Here is a 25670-nt window from a genome sequence, read left to right as displayed (position 1 = left end):
GCAATACTTAGACAGCATACACTAAACTATCAAAGCAAAGTACATGGGTTCTGTCAGTACTCACCCCATTGTGGCTGCTGTGCTGCCCTCAAATGCCCATCCACCTCAGGGTAGGCCACCGCCAAACTCCGGGCCATTGGGGAGGGGGGGGCAAGGTCCGACGGGCACCCATCCTTCGTTGGGAGGACTTCCTCAGCTGAGCCTTTGCGGTCTTCCAAGCCCAGTGTCTCAGGACCTCCCACCGCTTCCTACAGTGGGTGCTCCACTGGCTGTGGACCCCCATGGTCTGCACTTGCTTCACAATGGCACAACAGATTCTCTTCTTCTGATGGGCTTTGACCTGCATGGATGACACTGACAAAAGAAGAAAGTAATGTCCCCATGCACCATATCAATAGTAGTGGACAGAACACATCAGTAACAGCAATATGTAGGCACATATTCTCATCCTCTCAGCTCACACTCCTTCACAAAATACCATCTACAAGCATGAACACCTTTACTAGTTTACACTAATGGTTCACCTTCATATGCCATACCTATCACACATTGGAATGACATTGAACTCATCTGCTCCTCTGGTGCACATATAGCTGTCCATACAGGGTTAAGACCTCCTCTACTAGCTTTTCCAGATCTTCGGGGTGAAGGAAGGGGCCCTATCACCTGCAGGAGGTGGCATGATAGCTCCCAGAGGCAGTACACAGCAGCTCAGGTCATGAAGGTCTTGCTGGCAGCAGTGTCAGGAGTCAAGTGAGCAATACTGCAGAAGATGGCAGTCACGCCCGCCACGTACATGACTGTCACCGCCGGAGGACATCACCATTGGCCCAAGTCCATCAAAGACAGCAATATGTTCCAATGGCAAATAACACCACGGTTGTGACCGCCTAAAACCATGACGACTTCTGCCGGCGGACTTAGGTCACTTCCACATGTCCAGTACAGTAGGTCAGGTGGCTGCCATTTTTAGCACATTTCATGTATGGAGGTGTTTAATAATCTACGACATTAACTATACCCCATATTGTGCTGTACATCTGTAAGTACGGCCTTATGTAGGTGACATTTTGTGCATCTGTGCTGTAAATGCTGTGTTGTTGGAGGACATGTGGTGATAGTAATGTAGAACTACTCTGAGGTTCCTATGTTTTTCAAAAATGTTGATAATGTCCAGAAATATGTGTGAAACATGTCTAAATGATTGGTCTTACAAACATGTACTGGACAAGGTGAATGTTTAAGTGTAATCCAATAGTTAGTTGAGGCAATGTGCACCAAGAAGGGTGTCATAGGATGGATAGCTATGTACTGTACTGTTTATATCTCAGAGGTAGTAGCCGTCCTCGGCAGCTGTTATGTGTGAGTAATTTAATTAACTGTACTTGATGTGTCATGCTGCATGTCACAAACTATGTTTACATGTTTTCAGACAGGTACCCTGCTAGACGAGAGGAAGACGACCACCATTGAAAAATCCAGTAGTAGTCCTGCACACCATGGAGGAACAACACTGTATTCAGACATTTCATCTGAAGTGTCATAATATCATATGTCTTTGTAAACAGTTGGAGCAAGATCGGATGCCTGCCGTTTGCAATCCCTATAGCATCCCTCCCATCGTTCAAGTCTTGTCGGTGCTACACTTCCTGGCCACTGGCTCCTTTTACAATACGGTGGCTCTAACTTCAGGGATGTCTCAGCACATGTTCAGTTGTGTTTTGAAGGATGTACTATGTGCATTGTTAAAATACCTGCTCAGCTGCATAAGATTTCCCCAAGTAGCAGATTTGGACTATGTGAAGGCAGACTTTTATGTTATGGTACACATTCCAAATGTGGTTGGAGCCATAGATGGCACCCATGTAACCTTGGTTCCTCCGTGCCAATGAACAGGTGTAGAAAAAGGAAAAACTACCACTCCATAAACGTTGAACTGCTGTGTCTTGCAGTACAAGTCACATCAAAGTATGCAGGATCAGTCCATGATTCCTTCATCATGCGAAACAGCAATATCCCACTGCTAATGTCACGGGACTACACAGAGAGGGCCTGACTGGTTGGTAAGTTACAATTGAAATGTGTGTTTGCAATGTAGGTCTCCTGCCATCACAATGTTGCATGTCCCACATACATGTTTGTGTTGTTTGACCATTTTATTCACAAGTGGCTCTGGCTATCCAAACCGTCCTTGGCTATTGTCAACAGTGAGGTACCCAACCACATCAGGGGAAGTCTGCCACAATGAGGCCCATGGGAGGACAAGGCGAATAGTTGAGCGGGCTTTTGGGCTCCTGAAGGCAAGATTTAGGTGATTGGACTTATCAGGAGGAGCCATCCTCTACTCACCCAGCAAGGTATGTCAAATAATAGATGTCTGCTGCATGCTCCACAATCGTGCCCTGAGACGTCATGTACCATTTACATCATATGAGGGGGAGGCAGGAGAACCTGTGGGTGGAAATGTAGATGTGCTAAGTGATGAACAGCCGGAGTAAGCTGAAGCAGGAGACTCTAGGACAGATCTCATCAAACATTACTTCAACTGACTAATATGTATGTGAAGTTGACCTATTGTTGTGATGTAATTGTCAACCAGATGTTGATGGCTAGCACATCACCTCCTTTCTTACATCATCTGTGGGGATGCAGTGAGCTCCAATGACTATGAGTGGCTTATGAATGCAGACTGAAAGTTTGTATTGTGTACAGGACATAGTGGTCTACAGATTCATGTATTGTAACAGCTGATAAAAGCTTACACTTCTGGACATGCCTTCTCTGCTGTGAGGAATGTATTGTGCTATGTCCTATCCCTTTTCTCTTTCACTCACAGATTTCCATAGATCCTGTTTGGCTCAGCAACCTTGGCAAATATACAACAGTGTCAGAAGCAGATGGGAATTGTTGACAGACATGAGAAGTGAACATGACTGAAACCAGGTAAAATTAGTGAAGTTTTAGTGGGGTGTAACCGAGATTGTTATACATTCAAGACACTGGGGTGAAAAAGTGTTTTCCCGTATATTTCACCTGTTGGGTACAGGAAGTTGTTAAGTGGTGTATTTTGGGTCTGGAGATGTGTCTGGCTCATGTGTGAATGTTGGATCATAGCCCCTCACATCACAATGGGTTGTGTTGTTTGTGAGCTACATTAGCTGTCATTGTGTTTTTACTTTGCAGACCAAGGTGCATGTCACTGTAGACTGACATAGGTGAGTGACAATCCTACAGGTATGAGACCAATGTAAGTGAAAGGTTTCAGGACTGGTTACTTCAGTAATCATCTTTGCATGCTCCATGTGATATGTGAATTTGAGGCTGTGGTATGGGTATGTGATAAGGATATACCTGGTGATAGAGAGGGCCTACTAGTGTGCCTCCTGCCTTGTAGGGAGTTTACCATGACCGTGACTTCTGTATCCTGTGCTTTGCATTGTGTGACATCTTAGCATACATTCTGATGCTCGTCTCAGTCATTCTCTATGTGCTGTTTGCAATTCTACCTATACATGTGTGTAGAACTAGAATTCAACTTCTTTGAACTATGTCCTGTTGCATTTCTGTTGAAATTAGTTTCCTGCTGATGGAGTCCCTGTTTGATGTCCATAACAATGGTTGTACAATCAGAGGGACATAATCATACCAGAGTTGGAATGTATAACTATTTCACATGGATGATAAAAGACACATACACAGGTCCTGTGTTTAAGTGTGATTTATTGTGCATATCAAAAGAATAGCTGTTACTATAAAAGGAAAGAAATGAACAAAAACGTGACGGGTGAAGTCATGGTGGATGAAATCATCAGGGTAGCTGCTAGATCAGGGGGAAATACAGTTCCAGTGTCCTTGTGCCATGTCAAAAGGAAGTTAGGTCTCAGAAAAGTCAACAGGGTATATCTGTGGCACACAAGGGGAACACTTCAGGAGAGTTTCACTTCCTGACAGTGGGTTTGGTCTTGGCATCCGCTTCTGCTGGATGTCTGGGTGGACGTCCATGTTTGCGGGGGTTCTTCAACTACAGAGGTAGGGGTGTCTGAGGCATGCCCTTACCCTGACAGGACCTCAATTCCACCAGCAGCCGCAGATGTGGAAGGGGCTGATGTTTCATTGCTAGTGGAAGGAGTCAGATGTTGGGTACAAAACTTAATCAGGGTGGTGTTCATGTCCATAAGCACCCCTGCAATGGAAGGCAGGTGGGCATTTTGTGCCTGCATCTGCACCATGACTTCCTGGTGATGGGCCCTCTGCAGCATTTGATTTTGCCCCAACATGGTGATGACTTGGCCCATCATGCCTTGGGAACATTATTAGGCTCCTGAGACTTGGGAGATGGTTTCCTGGTCAGTTGTCTCCCTTTGAGGCCCCATGCTCTGACCCACAGCATCCCTCCCACACACCCTACCTCCTACATGCCTAAGCCCCTGGCACAGTGTGCCCACTCCCAATGGTTGCAGGTCCATCATCATCAGGATTGGCAAGGTTAGACTCAGGTACCTGTACTGTGGGACACAAAGTAGATGATACAGATCTTGGGATATAGGTTTGGGGGTGAATAGTTGGCTGTGATGTCAATACAACAGGGGTGGGAAGAGTTGATGTGGGGAGGGTGAGGCTGAGAGTCATTGACTGACCAGATGCCCCAGATGATCCAGATTTTTCATCAGGATCCAGACATCCAATGGTGTTGCCCTCACTGGGACTTTCATCCAGAGGGGGAGTGACAGTCTCTGGTTTCAACTCCATGGTGGAAATGGTAAGGTTACCTGTGGAGGGAGTGAGACACAGAGTTCAGGTTAAAATGGGTGTATTGTTGCATTTGTGTGAGATGTAGACAGTGCCTTAACATGTTTCCCAGCAATGACATTGACAGCTGTTGCATAGCATACCTTAGTTGTACAGACAACTCTGTGCTTGATTTCCATACTCCATGTAAAGAGTTGTTAGACTAGGTTGCTAGTGATTGTAATGCTGATGGCATCTGATATTGTGTGATTATAGACATGAATGTTCACCTCTGTCACCTAGTGAACAGTCAGGCATGCTAGATGGCACAAATAAGAGTTGTACAATGCACAAGTGTGTCCTTGTAGGAACATAGTATGTAAGTAAGCAAGGAACATTGACCTGTATCTGGATGTACTGCATGTGCAACAACTAAGTCATCTGACTTTCCAGCCCAGGTAGGTCTATTTCTAGCTTGGGATCTTTAATCTGTGGCCATTATAAATGGGCACACAGCTATAGCTGTGTTTTGCTTGGCATGTTAGTGTGAGTGAGCCATTGCATTGCTTTCATTGCCATGTACTGTTCAACACTAGACCAATCAAGATGGTGTAGATAGTAAATTAGTTATTACATACATGTGTGATATTTTCTGCACATTCCAGGTTTTCACAATGATGGGATAGTGCATTCTGGCAGGTGTAGTGATATGATTAGTCAGTAGTTCATGTGCCATTCCCAAGGGCTGTGAGGACAGATGATTTCAGTGGAGATGTGACATGCCAGAGAGGGGTATTAGGTGATTTGGACAGAGGTGTAGTGGGTGAATGTTAATTGGGGTGAGTTTACGTGGTAAGGGAGCATGCAGGACAGGAGAATTGTGTGACATGAATGTTGTGGATACTTACCAGACTCCGCTCTCCCAGGTATTCCTGTCAGGCCCTGAGGATGCAGGATGTTCAAGAAATTCTCCTCCCATTATGTGAAAGTAAGGGGAGGAGGTGGTTCCCCACCTCCAGTCTTCAGTACGGCTGGCTAATGCCTGGATGCCATGGAATGCACCTTCCCCGTAGGTCATTCCACCTCTTCCTGATGTCCTCCCTCGTGTGTGCATGACTGCCTACTGAATTGACATTTTTGACTATTCTTTTCCACAACTCCATTTTCCTGCCAATAGATGCTTGTTTGATATGTGCTCCGAACAGGTGTCGATCTACACTTCCAATTTCATCCACCATGGCCCTCAACCCGTCAGCAGTGAAACATGGGTGTTTTTGTGGGAACATGGTAGTGGTTGTGAAGACAGTGTGTAGGGGAGTTGTAAGTGAAATGGTGCAGTGCTTGGTAAATGGTGAGGTGTAGGTGCATGATGTGAGTGGGTGACGGTTGTAGCAGATTGTGTGTGTCAGTGATGTGTGTATTGTGAATATTGTGCGGATGTGGAGGTGAGTGCTGAGTGAAATGTATAGGTGTGCCTGTAGTGTAAATGAGCAAAATCTATTGGCTTCTCAGTGTATGTGAATGGTGTTCAGGATGTAAAGGATTGTGGCTTGTGTAGGGGTGTGTTTTATAGTGCAGTGAGTAGGTGTGTTGGGTGTGTGGATGGATGTCAGGTGTGGGGTATTCAAACTATCCAATGTGGTGGTGTGTACTAACTGAAGTGAGTTGAGACCACCGCAGTTCGCACCGCCAATGGTTTTCTGCCATGATTTGTGGATAGTAATATGATGGGAAGATTTTTGTCTGGCTGATGGTGCTGGTGGTGGAACCGCCTATTTTCAGTCCTCCAGTGTCCTGGCGGTTTCGGCTGTTTTTTGGCAGAGTTTACAGTGTCCTGGCGGTTTCGGCTGTTTTTTGTCGGAGTTCACAGTGTGACTCATAATACGGTTGTCGTATGACTGCCAACTTGGTGGTCTTTTGGTGGCCACCACCGCTGTGGTCTTACAGTCAGACCGCAAAAGTCGTAATGAAGCCCAAAATGTCATTATTTGAAATTGGGTTACTGGTTGAGGGGGGGTGAAACCATACTCAAGCAGCAACCACAATCACTGTCAAGGTGAAACACAAGCACATTTCAAATTAACTTTTGCTTAACCCTCTAGGAGCTTGGCACAAAAGCATTCAGATGTGTTCTCAGAATTGTGTAAATTTGAAAAATGCCCATGTACCCATGAGAACCTTTGCTCTTTGGCCACCTTCGCTATAATCATCAGGTACGTTATGTGTTGGAAAGTGAATGATTCAAGCTAGCACAGTAGGTCTTCAGGCTGTTAGTGATACTGTGCTGAAGTCTTTAGGTTTGAAAGCAACATTTTTGTGAGTTCCTGATCTGTGGCAGTTGCTGTTTCACTCTTCCAGGAAGCACTAAATAGAGAATAATTCAGTGGTGTAACAAAGGCCCTCACAGCTGAGCCCCCCTGTCATTACAAGATGTTCCTTATTGGTCCCTTATTTTTATTAAGGAGTCTAGGCCCTGTTTACAAGTGAATGGTTGAATTCTGATCCCTATGCAAATGTGTTTGCAGGATCAGAATTCAGACCTTCACAGTTTTCCCGTGATGAATTCCAGCAGGTCGAATCTGATGAAAGGTATTTGCCCCAAAGCCACGGAAAAAGGCAATACATGTGGAATTTGGTATGTTAAATACTGATTCCACATGTTGTGCCTCATTTGCAAGTTAAAAAGTAGGAATAGGAAATATTTACTAAGCACTGTAAATACCTAACTCCAGTGTATTGAATTATTAAAATGCAACCGGAGCACCTTCAGTTGAAGACAAGTGCCTCCATTACCGTGTCACTGCTGTTTGGGGATGCTGTCCAGTATTTGGCAAAATATGAAACCAAAAATAGGTGCTTAGGTGCAATACCAATGACACAACTGCTGGACGTGTGATTTTGTAAGAGCGTGCACATGTAAGCCTATTTGTGTGCGACCTTACTTCATCACACATGTGGGCACATACCAAAGGATGCAGATGCCATTTTCCTATTTCTCAGTGTAAGGAAACAGTTTTTGTTCCACCCTGTTTGTGGCTCCCATCCTGTCACTGCAGACTGGAAGGGTAGTTGTCACACTGCCAGTTCGAATTTTGCCATTACAATTAATGGAAAAGCCACCACTTCCCTTAATAATGTATGTAAGTTTTCCTTAAGGAAGGCCTATAGAGCCTTAAGGCAGGGAGATCTATATTATTAAGTAGGACACATAGGCCCTCATTATAAGATCGGCGGTGTTCTGCTGGTGGGCGCTGCTGGTGGTAGCAGCACCCTGTCCTGTCTCCTGCCAGAGGACCCCCTGGATCCAGGTAAGTCGGGTCTCTAACAGGGAAAGGGGGTTGTGTGTGTGGGGGGTGTGTGAATGTATGTGTGTGTGTGAATGCGTGTGTGTATGTATGGACGTGTGAGTGCGTGTATGTTGTGAAATGTGAATGCGTGTCTGCGTGTATGTTTGGAAGTGTGTGCGGATGAGTGTGTGATTAGATGTATGCATGTGTGAAAGTATGTGGTAATGGGTGTGTGTGTATGCGTCTGTGTGTGTGTGTGTGAAGAGAGGGGGCGTGAAAGCAGAGGAGTGGGGGCTTTGGAGAGGTAGGGGGTTGGGGGGTATCTGGAGAGGTTGGGGGAGACCCCTATCAGTGACAGTGAAGGGATTCCCTGTCACAGATATGGCCTACCGCCATGTTTTTTTGTGGCATTCATAACGCCACAAAAACCATGGTGGTAGGCAGGGTCATATTCCCGCAGGCGGCACAATGATGCCCGCCGGGCTGGAGATGGATATCTCCAGCCCCGCAGCTGTTACCGAAGTGGCGGTCGGGGTGGTACATTGGCAAGTTGGCTTAATGTGGTGGTAAGTACCACCAGCCTGTTGGCAGTACTTACACCACATTATGGCCAACCGCCAGGGTCGTAATGACCCCTATAATGTTATATATGTCTCAGCAGTAGTACCTCAAAATTGTCATTTTGTTGTAGAAAAGTTAATAGCCCTATTGGATAAAACAGGGTTTTACGTCTGTCACCCTAGGCTAACTCCTGACTAACTAACTGTGTACTCTAAGGTGTCAAATTAATCATGGCATTGAACCCGACCTGGTGGCCAGGTCAAGTTTAAAGCCACAATTAAAGTAATGCAAATTTTAGAAAGTTGCCATCTGTGACCCATCCGATCCAGTAGTCTTACACAGGGCTAGCCCAACAGACAGCTTTCTATCTCCCCGGGGAATAGTGTGAACCACTTCCAAGCTTAAGAACAATAGCAGCCTGCTGCAGGGAGCGCTGTCACCTGCCCTTCGCAGAAAACCACTTAGGGTGTTAGCCCAAAAGGCAAGCTTTTGGTACACTAATGGCAATAACACTCCAGAAAGCCTGCCCTTTGTTCAGGTAGACAGGCTGGAAACAGGGACAGAGAGGGAAGACCAGTGCACAAACCTGTTTTCCAGTGGGCGTCTAGCCCCAAGGTAGCCCATGCTAACCAAGGTAGCCACAACTCTAGGGTGGCTGCCATGCTCCTCACAGTTGAAAAAAGGTTCAGACATCTTGGGAGTGGGCAGAATAGTGCACTCTGGGATTGGTAGGTGCACACATTGCCGGAAAGTCTTCACAAGGAGGGAGGGGACCAGGTAGCCCATTGGCTAGTGACCGTGTGGTGCCTTCAGGGTAATTATGTCAGATAAATATGCCCCTCCCTTGCACCCTGAACCTCAGATCATGTCAGAACTGGAGCAAGGACTGAAGAAGGACTGCTCTGCTGACCCTAGACTGCACAAAGAGAGACTGCACCGTCTGCTGGACTGCACCTGCTGCTCCTTGGGCTAGTGAAGTTGGGACTGTACTTGTGACTCCTGGCTTGGGAAAAAATAATACCCCAGCCTCATACCAAAGCAGTGACTCCAAGGAACAGTTGGCTGATCCCCTGGAACTAGCTCCAGGGACAAAAGAGCTAAAGAAGCCCAAACCCCAAGTTGGTATCCACTTCAGAGAACTCACCACTGACTGTTGCTGGGAGCCCTGAGAGACCGTTCCTAGAAGGATAAAAAGTTACACTAAGTCAGCCAGGCCCAGGAATGTCATCTGAGTCCAAATTGGTTGCCCAAAATGGACACTAGCCTCCATCAAAGGATTTTGTTGTGAAGGCTACGTTAGGAGACCGTTAGCCCTGCCGCAGCTCGCCTTCTACTGTCTCGAAGAGGACTTCATGGGAAATGTGGCCCCACTTCATCTGTGGGCTGAGTAATCAACATAAAGGCACCCACCCCCTTGACTGCACAGGAACCAGAGCAACTTTTAATCCTATAACCCCAGCATCAGGACCACTCCATCAAAGTCTATGGCAGTCATGCTTTAAAGTTTGAAACTGGACTGGAAAACAGTCTGGTGTCCAGATAACTGTCCAAATCTACCCCATGTCCCCCAAGCCAGGGCAGGGTCGCTGAACTAACTTTTACAAACGTTTAAAAAGTTTACAAACTTTTGATTGACCAATGACTGTTTGTGGTTGAAATAAAAAGTGATATCATTCGTAAAAATAGATATATCCGGAACCCTACAGTGGATTTTCCTCATCTTGGCCTCTGAAATTCAGAACAATATAATCTATTTTTATAAATTGGTGTTGTGTTCCTTTCATCTTGTGTGGCTTTTATTATTTCATTGATTGGTACTGTTAAACACTTTACACTAAATTCCTTTGTGTAAGCCTTTCTGCTCAAAAGCCATTGCTACTAGGGGGTGAGCTCAAAGTATTTCAAATGAGCCTGACTGGACCCAAGACAGTTTTAGCAAGTGTATTCCATGGTAAGGCTGCACAGCCATACCATATAATACACCCAAGTCCTCACAATCAGAAATGAATCGTTACATAAAAAAATAAGGTGAAAGGTCTGACAGCTACGTGCTGTCTATGCCTCCAAAAAAACTAAGGGCTTGATTTAGGGTTTAGTGGATGGGTTACATCATCACATTTGTCACAGATATGCTGTCCGCCTTATTACAAGTGCATTATATACTTTGGCACTTGTAATAAGGCAGACAGGATATATTTCAAGTACTGCAGTCGTGTGGGGGAGCAATGGGTGAAATCGGTCAGAGGTGTGGGCAGGTGGAAGCAATGGGGAGGGAGCAGGGGGCATAAAAGAAGAATAATGTTGCTGGAAGAGGAGACAAAAAGGCAGCACCTGAGGGAGAAAGGTGATGTGGAGGAGAAGAACACAAGAGAGAGAGCGGAATGACGCACAAGGAATGTGATAGTTTAACAGGAAAGAAGCATACAAAAGAGAGTGCAAATAGCACACTAAGGCGAGCGAAGGAGTTGCAAAGCACACGCATTCTACTGGAGTTTCATGAAAAAGATAAAAAAAAGTTCCTTACAAATGAGCAGTGGAAGGATGCAAGTCAGTCAATCAAAAGAATGATATAAAGACTATGTTCCACAAGAAGGACAAATGCAAGAGGAGGAAGACAAGACATCAAATAAGAAGCAAATAGAATGTCAATAAAGCCAACCAATGGGCGAGCTGTATGCCCACTGAAAATTCTTGGTACTACCACAATGGAGCGCTCCAACATTTTCACAAAGTAGGGATGCTTGAAGTGAATATGGCACTGTGTTGTCCACTGTGCTGGTGCTAAATTTAGCTGCCAGCGGCAACACAGGCATCCTTGGACCATCACGCAAAGATGTCTGCGTTGAGGGGTGTGATTGTTTATGTGCAGGAAGGTCTCCCTTTCGACACATAAACAATCACTAATGGCGCATTCTGCAGCACACACAGAAGTGCTGAAGCGTCATTTTCAAATGATTGTTTATGTGCAGGAAGGGACACCTTTCCACACATAAACAATCATTTCTGGCATTTTGCTCTTTCTATGCGTGCATAGAAAAAGCAAAAAACGAGGAGAAATAAAAGTATTTCTCCTCGTGCCTTACTAACGCCTCCCATGGGGGTGACATTAGATTTTGGCGCTGCCTCAGGTTTACAAAATCTTGTAAATCTGAGGCAACGTCAAAATGCAATAGGTGTTGCTGTGGCATGCCAACAGCAACACCCTTTGCACGCCCCTCTGGCGCAGATGACTGCGTCGAAGGGGCTCATATTTACAAGGAGGTGTACCGACACAAAAAAGTGGCATTACACCTCCTTGTAAATATGGAGCAGAGGTTAGTGCCACTGGAGTGTGATGTAAAGTGATGCTCCAGTGGAGCCAGGGGCTCATAAGTATGCCCCTCGGTCTTTCGCAGTCAGACAGCTTATGTTAAATGATGGGACGAGACTTAAAAATCAAACTATCATTTCAGTAAATGAGTAATGACTACTGAATCAGAAAGGTGGGACTTTGCGGTCCAAGGAAGGTCAAAAATGTCTAAAATATTGTAAAATTATTGTTTACAAATAGCCCATAAATGAGGTTCTGTGTAAAGATTACCTTTTTGTTATTTCAGTGTAAATGTAAGTAGGTGGACATGTCTAATACTCACAATTCTGAAACATCTATAATCAGCGACTTTTGTTTGTGTGTGTGAGTGAAAAAAAGCAAATTTGAATTCGAATCCTAAGCATGCAATCAGGAGCAGGCTGGACGGATGTGACACAATTCAGCCATGCAATAAACAGCAGTACGTCCTCATCAATATTTCTGAATATCTGACGTGAATATATGTTTAGTTTTTTACCTCTGAATATTAAATCTGACTTTTCATCCCATACGTTTGTGCTTGCAGACCAAGTGATTGCAACTGGGGCAGTAGTGATCGACATCCTTGCAGCTATCAACAAAGAAGGGAATGAGACAGCACCCGAGTACCAATCTGAAACAGAAGAGTAATCAGTATGAAACAAGCATTGACAAAGCCAATAGGACAGATATGTTTAAAAGTGATCAAGCTTTCTCATTGATCAGTGAGGTGTCTGTGGTTGTGTGGATCCATGAGTGAGCGAATATGCGAATGAGCCAATAGTTAAATAAATGAATGGGTGCATGCAAGGATTAATGTGTTAGCCACTGGATGTGTAAAATAACAGATTGATGCTTGAATGGATAAATGGATAGACATGCTGGTACATGAGCTGATGAAATGTATAGTGCGTATATAGATTGGTGACAGATACATTGGAGAGTGCGTGAATGGGTGTCAAAGTGGGGGTGAGAGTGTGAATAAATGAGTGATAGTATTGTAAATGTAGAGACTCTGTGTGATGCCAATGAATAACATTTAACGTATGGGAGGACACAGTGGATCAACAAGGGCACACGCGCAGCAGGAAAATGGCTAAATAATAGCTTAGTAAACATAAGACAAGAATAGTCGGGGCTCGCAGCCCAGAGCCTCTTGATTTCAGAAAGCTGTCACTGTAACAGTAACATGGTAATTTGCAGATGTGATCGAGTGGAAGCTGTAGAACTCAAACATTTTCAGATGCAGACATTCGAAAAATGGACCATAAAATTTCTAGTCTAGCAGTTCTCAACCTTTTGACTTCTGTGGACCCCCACTAAATCTTTACTGGAATCTGTGTTCCACAGTGTGTAATTATTGGGAGTCAGGGACCCCCAGCCTGAGAAATTTCTATGATTTGGATAAAACACAATAATACAAAAACAAGTATACACCAAAAACATGCTCAAATATTGAAATATTTGATTTTATTCATTCTCAAACATAGAAAAATGTTTCGAATTTTCAGCTTTGGTCCTTTATTTGTACAGACTTTATTATTTGAATTGGTTACTTTTAATATTATTACATTTTGTTAAACAGTCGCGGATTCCCTGAGTAGGCCTTGCAGACCCCTAGGAGTCCTCAGACCACAGGTTAAGAACCACTGGTCTTGTCGTCTCACTCACTGATGTGCAGAAGTTGCCTGCCTATACTTTTGATAATGTTGCAAGGTAAAGAGCAAGTTGATACATTTAAAACACAGAGGGAAAGTCAGTCCTCGTCAGCCTTTGATTGCTATCAGGATAATTCACATGTTGGTCAGTCCACAGTACAGCCATGCATGGTGCAGCTGTCAATCATGACATATGGAGTATGCCATTCACCTGCATCATATGAGGGATAAAGTACCCCCTGTCATATATTATATGGATATTGCAAGTCACTAAGGAGTCTCATAACCATATAGAGGAACGCAGCAGAGTTTGTTTAAAAGGTTAATGAACTCTGAGGTGACTTGCAATATCAGTACTATGTAGAGCAGGGGGTACTTTATCCCATATAACATATGATCACCCCATCAACTTTCCTACAAACCACTTAAAACATGGTGAGTAGCACTAGCATATGAGAGAGCATGATTGCAAACATAAAGAATAAAAATAGAACTTGTAGTGCAAAATTAAACACACAAAAAATCTTAGATATTTGTTGTAAAAAGATTTTAGAAGCAGTTCAATTTCAAGTCATTTTCCTTTTAAATAAAGCTGCAATAGCTCTAAATGTTTAAACAAATGCAGAGAGATTCTAACTTTTGTATAGTTATCGAAGGAGTGCAAAAAAAACTATGGCCCTCATTACGACCCTCGCAGTGCGAATACCGCCTTGCCCCCAGTGATGGGCCGGCGGTGAAGACCGCCAAATTACAAGTTGGAGGTTAGGTCGAAGCCAAACTGCCAATACTCCACCTGTCCTGCCGCTTTTCCACGGTTTGCTGGGCTGGAGGTGAGCACGCGGTATCATGACGCGGGAGACCACTAGCATTTTTCTGGCGGTCGCACAGCCAGAAAAAGGTGGCAGGCTTGCATCCTGGTGACAGGAATAAGCATTCCTGTTGCCAGGATACACTTACACACACTTCCACATACCTGCACGCATGCACTCACACATTTCTACACACAAACACCCAGCCACTCACCCACGCAAACACGACATACACACCCATTCACACTGACATACATAAACAAACACCGCTGACACGCACGCATTCACTCCCCCTTCCCCCTCCAGCGCATACCCACATTCATGCCCCCTCATGCATCCATTCATGCCTGCCTCGCCCCCTCCTCACTGCATAGATCCATTCACTCTCCCGTTCCGCATAGCACACACACATTCACCCCATCCATCCGCATACACCAACATACACGCACCCACCCCCTCTGCATTCATGACACTCACACACGCACTCACACTCAACACTCCCATACCCTCCCGGTCAGACGATCAGTTATCTTGTCCGTTGAGGAGGTTGTCCTGGAGGGGACAGGTCCCAGCACTTCCACTGCTGGCAGTGCCCCGCCATCAGGACACTGCTACACCATATTACGGGTCATAATATAGCATGCAGTGCCCTTTTGGTATGTTGCAGTGCCGGCGGTAGAACCGCCTCTTCCCCACTAACCACCAGCATGACTGCTGTCAGAATTCTGCCCGATTTTGGGTGGAAATCTGATGGCAATCGTAATGCGGCGGTCTTAAGACCGCCAGCACTGGCGGTCTTTCGGAGCCTGTGGCTTTGGCAGTCTTGTAAAAATACAGCCAAAGTCATAATGAGGGCCTTTGTTCTTTCCACTTGTCACTGTAAGCTAGACAAATAGAGCAGAAGAAAGAAACTAATGTTTTGCATTTGTTGCTTTGAACAACTGCTTCTTGACCTGACCTGCCTTTCACCTCAGCCGCTCGCACCAGCAGCAGGCAATTTGAGGTCAGAACTCGACTCTAATAACTTATTATAATTGAGTTCTGACATCTTATTTTTATAATAGGCTACTGGGTGCATCACAAGCCACTAATTATAAAGAAACTAGAGACAAAGGTTATACAGGGTGTTATGCCTGGCATCCTTGGCATGGTTTCCTCCTAACTTTTTGCCTTCAGACCTATTGTTTCTTCTGGCTTCATTTTTACTGGCCTTAGAATTCTGCACACTATACAACTGTTAATCAATGCTAAAGTGCTTGTGCTTTTTCCTGTAAACCTGTTAAATTGGCTTATACCCAAATTGGCATATCTAATCTACTTGAAAGTTCCTAGTAAAGAAAGTGGCACTACCAGTGCCCGTAGTCTGTAAATGAAATGCTACCAGTGGGACTGCAGCACTGATTGTGCCACCCATTTTAAACATGTCCCAGACCTGCCATTGCAGCCTGTGAATGTGCAGTTTTGAACTGTGCAGTTGTTCACCCTCACAAAGTAAACCTTTTCCCATACCAAAACCTTCCTTTTTTTATACATATAAGTGTCCCCTGGGGTAGATCTTGAATAGCCACAAGGCCTGGGTGCAGTGTAATTAAAAAGTTGGACATGTACTTTGAGGTTTATGTGTCCTAGTCCCCATAAGTTAGTTTTTCAGTACTCCAAGGCCTACCGCTCCCACAGGATAACATTGGGGTTACCTTATTACTTTTTATAAGTGCAATTCCAGAATGGGTCCAGGCCACCAGTTCATGTCTGGTGTCTCTGGAATTGCAATGAAAAAACTTAACTTATGGTGAAGTTGGATTGTAAGTTGCCATTTCAAAAATGCCACTTTTAGAAAGTTGCCATTGTCTTGCTTTAGACATTTGGTGACTGCAGAATGTCTCAGCGTCACAGGACTGGGTGTAGTTGGGAGTTGGGCTTTGTATATTCCTCCAAGATGAGCCATCACTTGCAGGATGGAAGGGAGAAGACTGTGTCCTTCCTCAACACAAAGGGCTACATGCCTCCTGTAGTTAGTCTGGAGTCAGGACTAGGAAGGCAGGGCACCTATGCACTTCAAAGGCATGCCTCTAGAAGCTTCTTCCCACTTCAAAGGCACAAATGGGTATACATACTGCCTCGGCCTCGGACACCAACTCTCCAGGACATTTCTGGACCTGTGGATACACCAGGAAGAAGGCCTGCTGCACTGCTTAAAGGAATGCCACTCTGCTGGACTGCTGATTTAAAGGACTTCTGCCCTGCTGTGCTGACCTGCTGCCTACTACCCTCTTGACTGGGTGAGGATTACTGGACCTATATCTGCATCTCTTGAAAACCAGAATCAGAGTGACTACAGGGGCTAGCTGGCTGGCCTCCTGATCTGTAGCCTCAGGTTCATAACAAGATTCCAACAATCTTGCATTAGCACATGGACTCTGTCATCTGTGAGTCAACCCTGCCGGGTGGTGCCACCCCAGTCCTGAACCTTGGAAGTGGTCTTAAGGTGCTTCTGCGCAGCACAAACCCAAGCAGAATCCTTCGCATTCGTGCTGCTGTGTGGATTGGACCCATCACAAAGATCTGTATCCCGTTCATGGCCCCATCCAAACCACCACTGTGCAATGCATTCTCAGTTCAGACCCTCACATCTTTAGTCGATGGCAGCATTAATGATGGACTCTGCATCGTAGCCTTGCAGGTCCTTGGAATCAACACATCTCCCCGATTGTGTGCCACATCCCCAAAGTCGGGCACCTCATCACAAGCACCGTCGACTAGATCATCGATGATGATGCCGGTCTTCATATCACAGCCTCACTGCCTCTCGGATCCTGCGCATTGATTCAGCTGCACAACGCATCATCGACATTGGTCCTTGAAATACTCTGCAAACCTGGATTTAATGTACTTTGTTCAACAGGCCTAACTTTGTCCCTATGGCCAGCCCATGCTCTATTGTGGACACCCTGAGTTTGTGACCTTGTCTCGGTCTGGAGTGACCAGATTTCCACAGTTGGAACTTTGTGCTTTTGGTGCTATTTTTACTCAAATCTTTAAAATTTAATATCTCCGGTCCTACTGGTTGCGTTTTTGTCATTTTGGTCTTGCTTCATTTTTGTGTGCTTATTACTGTTTGAAGTGTTCCACTAAGACCTTATACATTGCCTCTAAGTAAAACCCAACTGGTCAGTGCCAAGCTACCAGAGGTTTGAAGACGGGTTAATGGTTGGCTTGTGCCTTATCCTGTCAAGGATTGAGGTTGCTACTTTACCAGGGCTCCCACCCCAGTCAACCAACATCACAATGTGTTACACAGGGATTGCAGAATCCCATATTTATTGTCATTTAATAGGTATAACAAGTGCATGAATCTGCAAAGACAGAAATGCAGTCAATCTTTCCTCACAAAAAATTAATTCTGAGAACTATTTTGCACAAAAGTAACATAAAAATGCATACAAAGGGGAGAATTCATTTTGTGCTCTTCCAACAAAATGGGGGTACTGTTCTACCAACCTATCGAGAGAGATGCTAAGGTCATGCATAATGGATTTCAGTGAATTATGGAAAATGATTGGTTTCATCAAGCTGTTAGGTCTATGTATCAGTAAATCTCCTTACCCAAAAATAGCCATCAAGATGCACAGGAGCCAGGTCTGAGTACCATTGGTATAACTAATGCTGGTGACGATGGGTTGCTGACATGCAGGGCATGTGGTTCTCATTGGTATTTCTCTGTTCTGGTTTCCGATCATCACTGCGGGTCCACCAGGATTGTTGTACCCACGCTCTGCTTTGTCTGATGATTTATCTTGACCACTGTCTCTCCCCAGAATTACTGTCTGATTGACGGATGGTGGTTGCATGATCACTGTGTGAGTGAAGTAAATGTTATTACCAGTGTTTATTGAAGAACTTCTAGCACACTACTAGAAAGACAATGTCATTAGCAAACATTTTCAATTTTGCTTAGATTACTGTAGCATCCTCCCCAGCCCAGGAGCACCCAAATGAACATGCCACACACAGAGCTCTATTGCAGGTGTCTTTATTCCTCACCATATGATCACCCACTAGCCACTGCATATATCATAACCATTATTAACCACACCTTTACACCTCCCAGCAAGTTACGGAATACCTCTGTTGAGTCTGCTGAGAATCCCAAGGGTCCTAGCGCACATAGTCTCGCTACACTACATCTCCCCCTTTGTTAAATAAAAAGTACAAACAATAGTAACTTTATATTTCTTCAATAAGTCATTGAGGCGCTCACAGTAGTCAGCCAGACCTACTGATGTGAGGTAGTTGAGATGCACTCTGGTTGTCCACCGATGGGACAGGTTCTGGTGCTTGATCTGGACTTTTAGGCGGGTTCGCCTCTTTCATATTAGCAGGTGCTGAAAAATATTGCAGTAAGTGCTGAAAGTGTGAGGAGTCCTGTGTAATGGACTTTCGGGGTTGATGCCCTATCACCATGTGTCCCTTGCATGTCACCACCCTCAGAGGATCGACAGCAAACAGAGAGTCTGTTCCGCTTTTGTTTCTGCTTGACCAGGTTCCAGACACCTTCATCGAGGAATGTTTCCCAAGCTTGTCAACGTAAGTCTGCATACCTTTTCATTTTGCACTTTCAAGAAGTGTCTGTGACTCAAACTTCATCAACAGTCAAGGGTCAATCCACTGTGGCAGTTTGGTCCTGATGGCTCTCCTAAATAGCAAAGTGACAGGACTCTCACCAGTTGTGAATGAGGATTTGAATGATAAGCCCGGAGGGCTTGTCACAATGGGTCTTGTTTAACTCACCCTCCATCAATGCTCACTGAATTATCGTTTTGAGGGTACCCACAAATCGTTCAATAATACCACTGGCTTTGGTGCTTGACATTTATTGAGACTAGAAACTCCTTGAATTCTCAGCTATTGAACAGAAGACCATTATTATATTTGAGAATGGTAGGGATACCCCACGCTGCAAAGATGTCATCCAACCGCTCAATGATCTTGTCATGTGCTGTTGATCATAACTCCTCTACTAAAAGAAAGTGTGAATATTCATCATTGACTAGCATGAGATGAAGTCCATTTCCTTTGGACCCAAAGAAATCAACTGAAATCCCAAACCTGAGCAGGAAGGTCAGACATTATCAATGGATGCTGTGTCACATTGGGGGAATGCCATTTGCAAAGATGGTACTCTTTTATTTCCCTCTCAATTCGCTTGTCAAGGCGTAGGAACCACACTTGGTCTTTGAGGTCTCTTTTGGTGGCCACAATGCCACAATGTCCTTGATGGGCTAGTTCAATGACTTGTTGTCTTAGGCTCTCAGATACAACACCTTCCCTGGTCACAGACAGTTCATCCTGTACATTTAAAAAAAATTATAATTTAACATCCTCAGCAAAAGGTTGAATGCTCCTCTTCTATGACTGAGTTGAAATGATGTCTTTGAGGATAAGCATAGACTTATCGGCATTAGTAGCAGGAATAATCTGTTGAATGGATAGGGCTGCTGGGCCTCACATTAAAGTTAATGTCCTCCTCAGCTGTTTTGGATGTCGCACTGTGATGATGTAGTGGTACTCATGAAAAGTAATCTGCAAGGTTCTGACCTTTCTCAGGCTTGTGTACAATTGCATAGTTGTACTCTTGCAGTCGTAATCCTCACCTCACAATGCAAGGGGCATCTTGGCTATCAGGTATCCAAAAATAGTGAACCGCGCTTGGTGGTCTGTAATGATAGTGAAACGTTTTCTTTATAGAAACACATGGAAGTGTTTGCAGGCCCATATTACAGCCAGACTGTCCCTCTCTGGCTGAGAATAGGCATGTTCTGAGTCAGGCAGGCTTTCACTGGCATAGTCCATAATGTGTCTCTGAGCATTCGCGTTGCAATTATGTATGCAAGCATTGCCCCCAGCCCGGCTTACATTTACTGTGATCTCAGTATGTAACTTTAAAAAAAAAAAAAAAATGTTTATTGCATTTTCAAAGTGGCATAACACAAAACAGGAGACAACACCAATGCAAATGGCGCAATAGCCAAAAGCCAAGGTAAAATATCATATCAACAGTAGGATCACAGGATCAAACACAACATGCCCAATGAGAGGTAATCCAGCCATATCGTTTCTGTGCAAATATAATGTAAGCGAACAAGGGCCAACTAGCCCCAGTATACCTGCCCCATCCGCATCAGAAGACAAAGGAAGAGAACAGCAGAGTCAGAAGAGAAATAAAGAAAGGGAGGAAAATAAGGAATAGTCCTCGCATTCATCGCAGCCAAGACGAACCAACCAAGCATAGTCTCATGACAATAAAGAGTAAGAAGGTGGAAAGGAACAGGAGAGGGGTGCCCCCAAGGCGAACAACGGCAAATCTTAGTCATATGCACACTATCTGGCTGCCCATGTTCAAGGAAGGCCTGCAGAGGGGACCACACATCTTTTAGACAAGCGCTGGGCGGCATCAGCTCCCAGTAAGCCACCAATTGCTCCTGACAGTACACAGCATCCTGCAGCCAATCCTGTCAGTGAGGGACCAGCTTTCTACCCCAGCACATTGCAACTCTATGCTTCGTCAACACCAGGAGTAACCCCACTAGTTTTCTGTTCTCGAGGGAATTTCCTTAATATAACCCAAGAGCGCAAACATAGGAGATCTCGGCAATTTGAGCCCAACCATTTCCTCAGCGCATTCAACACATCCACCCCATAGCTCACCAGTGCCCCACAGCCCCACGCCAAATGCAGAAAGTCTGCACCCAGTGCCTCACATCTGTCGCAGCGATCATCAGACCGAACACCCATCCTCTGAAGGCTACGTGGGATGTAATACAAGTGGTGGAGAAATTTAAAATGCAGCAGACGTAACCTGTAATTAGGGGAGAGCTCACACATCTGCGCACAACAGTATTTCCACACGTCATCCGAAAAGGTCTCCCCTACATCCAATTCCCACTGCCCCTTGCCCTGGAGGCCACCAAAGGCGATGTCGCCTGCATATAGGCTGGTAATAAGACCGCGAGGAGATGGAGACCTGTACAATAACTCTAAGACACAACTCACCGGAGGCACCGCGGGAAAGGTGGGGTACCTGGATCGCAGAGATTCCCTTGTCTGAAGATAAGTAAGCCGATACTGCATGGCGTCGCACGGTGCACGGAGTGCAGCCTCAGAAGAGATAAATTAATTCTCAGGGTACCAGGAGCCTAAAGTCATCAGCTGCAGTTCCGATATATGCCGGGCCAATCGTTCGCCCCCTAATGCACGCGGGTGCACAACATCCCTCACCAGCGCCGACTGCACAAACAGCACCCCACCCCTGGCCCGCAGCAGGAGAGCCCGTCAGGCCTGCGGCATACACACCACCGTATTCACAACCAGCCACGCAGGGTGAGGCGTATCATATAACACTCCAGATAGGTGAGTAGGCCAGATCGAGTCCTGCTCCGGAGCGAAATGTGGTAAGTATTTTATGGGGTGCATCCAGAAATGTGCATAGTGAGCTTGAGCACAAGTATAATAAAGGTTCAAATCTGGAGCAGCCAAACTGCCCAGGTCGAACGGCAGTACGAGCGTCTCCCACGATATCCTGGGCTGCTTACTAGCCCAAATATAGGAGCTAAGCAAAGACCAAAGCTTTTTCCGAAAGCTGGAAGTGAGCACAATAGGGATGTTGGTAACAAATAGCGAAATCTAGGCAGAACCACCATCTTCACAATAGCTATACGGCCAGTCAACGAGAGCGGTAAGGAGCCCTGTCTTCCAGCCAACCAATGGCCCTGCCAAAGTTGGCTGACCATAGCTCATCTAGTTCCCTGCACACCCGGAAGCCCAAATATCGGACCGGACCATCAGCCCAACGCAAAGGATATCGCGAACAATACTGCACCGTGGCAGCCAACAGAGGCAAGACCACAGATTCAGACCAATTGATGGCAATACCAGAAATCCGGCCAAAGCGCGTGATCACATCAAAAAGTAGATCAAGGTGAACATGCGGGTCTCATACATATAGAGCTACATCATCAGCATACATAGAAACCAAGATTGGGTGTTGTCTAAACGCTAAACCTCTATGACTATGATGCTGTCGCAACTGCGCAGCCAGTGGCTCCATCGTCACCGCAAATAGCAGGGGCAAAAGGGGACATCCCTGACGGGTACCCCCAGACACAGGAAAATAATCCAAGGTCATCCAATTCACTCTCAGTCGCACCATGGGGGCCGAGTAGAGAAGCTAAATTAATTGGATAAATCTGAGGCTCAAGCAACTCGCGCCAGAAGGCCAAACAAATATAGGCATTCCAAAAAACTGCTGCAACATGGTCCTCAGGAGGCACCATCTGCGCTATGGCAAAAAAACTTACAAAGGTTATACAAGGTCGAGCGGCCCGGCACAACACCGGATTGGTCAGGGAGCACCAAAAACGGGAGAAGAGGCTGCAGGAGCAGAGCCAAACGTTTTGGGAAAATCTTATTATCCAGATTTCTAAGCGACAGTGGTCGTTATGAGTCACAAAAGCGCAGATCATTTCACGGCTTCAATATAGTAACTATAAGAGCTTTCCTCAGCGACGATGGCAGGGCAGAGCGCTCAGTGTACACGTCTAATAAATGCGGGGCCAGCAAATCAGCATATTCCTTATAAAAGGCCGCCATAAGCCCATCAAGGCCAGGGGCACAATGTCCTAAACAGAGAAAAGCACATCCAAATATTGTCGGTGTTTGTTTTCTAACCACAATAAGCTAACATCCTCAAAATAATCTAAATAGGCCTCCGAGTCTGAGCCATCCGAGGCGGAATAGAGGGAAGCATAGAACTCTGTCTTCACATGCCCAACCTCCTCTACGCTGTCTAATGGACGCCCACAGAATCCTGTAACGCCACGATGTAGTTCCTAGCCCATGGTCGACGCAACATTTCCACCAGCGTTCTGCCAGTCTGTTTGCCTTGTCCATACCATCGTGCTGTAGCCGCTCTGCCCAGGAAACAGACCTCACTTAGTGCCACCTCCTCATATTCCGACAGTTTCTCCCGAAACTCCGCCAGGATAGCATTTGACATACCAGCATATAGGCATTTCTCCAGCGCAATCAACTGATCCTCTAAATGCGCCAATCACGACGGATTGCCCTGAACAAACCATGCTGTTTAGCTAAACAGATCCCCCGGATTACCACTTTAAATGGCTCCCACAAGGTACCAGCCGACGAGACCGAGCCCTTGTGAGTCACAAAATACTCCTTTATAGCCGTACGGACCTCCTCTCTGAAAACAGACTCTTTCAATGCGTTACACGGCAGTAGCCACAGAAAGTCCCGCAGCGTGCACCCTGGAATACCCAGTCACAACATAACCGGAGAATGATCCGACAAGGTTCGGGACATGTGCTCAACAGCACCCATCTATAATTCCGCATTCTTGGTACCAAGCCATCTGTCCAACAGCGACCAGCTACCATGGACAGTATTAACAAAAGTGCCTTCCTGAACAGTGCCGTGCCTGGCCCTCCACAGATCAGCACCTTCCCCTTCCGTCATGATCGAGTAAGAGCCCCCGCAGCCGCCATGTGTTGAGGCTACATCCGGTTCTCACGATCTGCCTCCACATCCAAAACAACATTAAAATCACCACCCCACAGTTTTGACCCCAGCCCCATACAGCATATCAATTACCACACCTCTTAAAAAAACTGTGGGTCATCCACGTTGGGACCATATACTGACACCAGGTGAAATGGTTTGTCATGCAGTGTACCATTCAGAAGAACATACCGACCCTGCGGGTCCAAAATCACCCTCTCAGTGTGCTACTGCAGGCCCTTGCGAATCACAATGGCAACCCCACGTGCATAACACGAATACGCAGCCACATGACATTCCCCAATCCAGCCAGCTCTCAGCCTATGTTTTGTGGCAGCCGTCAGATGAATCTCCTGAAGCACACAGATATCAACCGCGTGGTGCTGCAAATAGGCAGAGAGCAACCGCACCTGTCATTCAGCCCTCGAACATTCCAGGTCATACAGTTCACACATGTCACCCCTTTAGGAGTCATAATAACAGGCCCCTCAACTGCGCCATAACCATTATACATCTATGCATCAGACAAAGCACCACAGAGGACAAAAAGAGACAACAGTAAAGAGATAGAAGGGAGGCAGAGAATACAGTGAGCAACAAGAAAAAAAGTACCCCTCACCCATCTGACCCTCAAATTGGGCCCGCCCTACAAACCCACTCACACCCAAACACAGATCCAACAACATAGTAACAAACCCCACAATTGGACTCATCCAGTGGGGTGCCGACATGGCCATCCGGTAACCACCCACATGGGGATGGGTGGGCAGGAGCTCACACATCGCTAATTCTGCTGCAAGACAGACTGCACCAAAAAGACAAACACAGAATAAATTCACCAGTCCCTGAGACACTGTGCAGAGCTGCCAATGGCCCACAACAACAAAACTAATATAATCAATGTCACTCAGAGTGTCTCCACCGCGGTCAGCAGCCTGTGAACAATCTAGAGTTGCCTTTTTAGGGACAGATTTAGCGTACTTGATGGCCAGTTTCGGGTCAGTGAAAAAGTTCAACTTGCCCTTATGCAGCACTCGCAATTTGGTAAGATAGATAAGGAAGCATTTGGCATCTGTCTGGCTCAAAGTACGCTTAGCAGGCAGAAACACTTTACGGGCCGCCTGCACCCTGGTAGTGTGGTCTGGGAAAATGCCCAGTTCGTTATTATTATAAATCCCAGGTCAGCGCTCTCTAGCTAATCTGAGGTTTGTTTCTCTGTCCATATAGTTCAATAAGCGCACAATGACTGGGCGCGCCAGAGTCCCAGGCGGCGGTCTCAGCCCCAAAGACCTGTGAGCTCTCTCCACCACCAACACCTGGGACAGCTCACCAGGAAAGAGCGTTGATAACATAGTCTCCACATGGTCTTCCATGGGCCCCATCGCCATTGACTCCGGGAGGCCCAAGATGCAGATATTTTCGCGGCAGGAGCGAGCTTCAAGATCCTCATTCTTGTTCCAGATTACCTACAACATGCATTCCATTTGGAGTAACTTCTCTGCGTCTCCACGCGACCATCCTCCAGATCTGAAGTGTGAGATTCCACCTACTCAAGTTGTGCGGCATGGCCATCCACCCGTTCCTTTAAACGATCCATTTGTTCGTTCAGGTGGTCTAACTTAGCATCAATACTGGCTAAGCTGTGCTTAAGATCCAAGAACATAGCCTTCCCTGAGGTTGCCGGATTGTCCTCCTCCTGTAACAGATCCTCCACTGCCCTGCTGGCCTG

At 45.8% G+C, this 25670-nt stretch overlaps 1 protein-coding gene across 1 annotated transcript in view; it reads right to left on the bottom strand.

Moving 5' to 3' along the window:
* LOC138261520 (lipopolysaccharide-induced tumor necrosis factor-alpha factor homolog) overlaps positions 1–25670 on the bottom strand; it is a 218936-nt gene that overhangs the window by 78973 nt on the left and 114293 nt on the right. The window contains exon 5 of the mRNA XM_069210531.1: positions 17975–18224. Within this exon, the coding sequence (XP_069066632.1) occupies positions 17975–18224 (250 nt within the window). The remainder of the gene's footprint in view (positions 1–17974; positions 18225–25670) is intronic.

Source organism: Pleurodeles waltl, chromosome 10 (genome assembly GCF_031143425.1).
Source record: "Pleurodeles waltl isolate 20211129_DDA chromosome 10, aPleWal1.hap1.20221129, whole genome shotgun sequence".
In the NCBI taxonomy this organism is placed as follows: Eukaryota; Metazoa; Chordata; class Amphibia; order Caudata; family Salamandridae; genus Pleurodeles; species Pleurodeles waltl.
The sequence above is the reverse complement of the archived record's forward strand: the minus strand, read 5'-3'. Positions and strand labels throughout refer to the sequence as shown.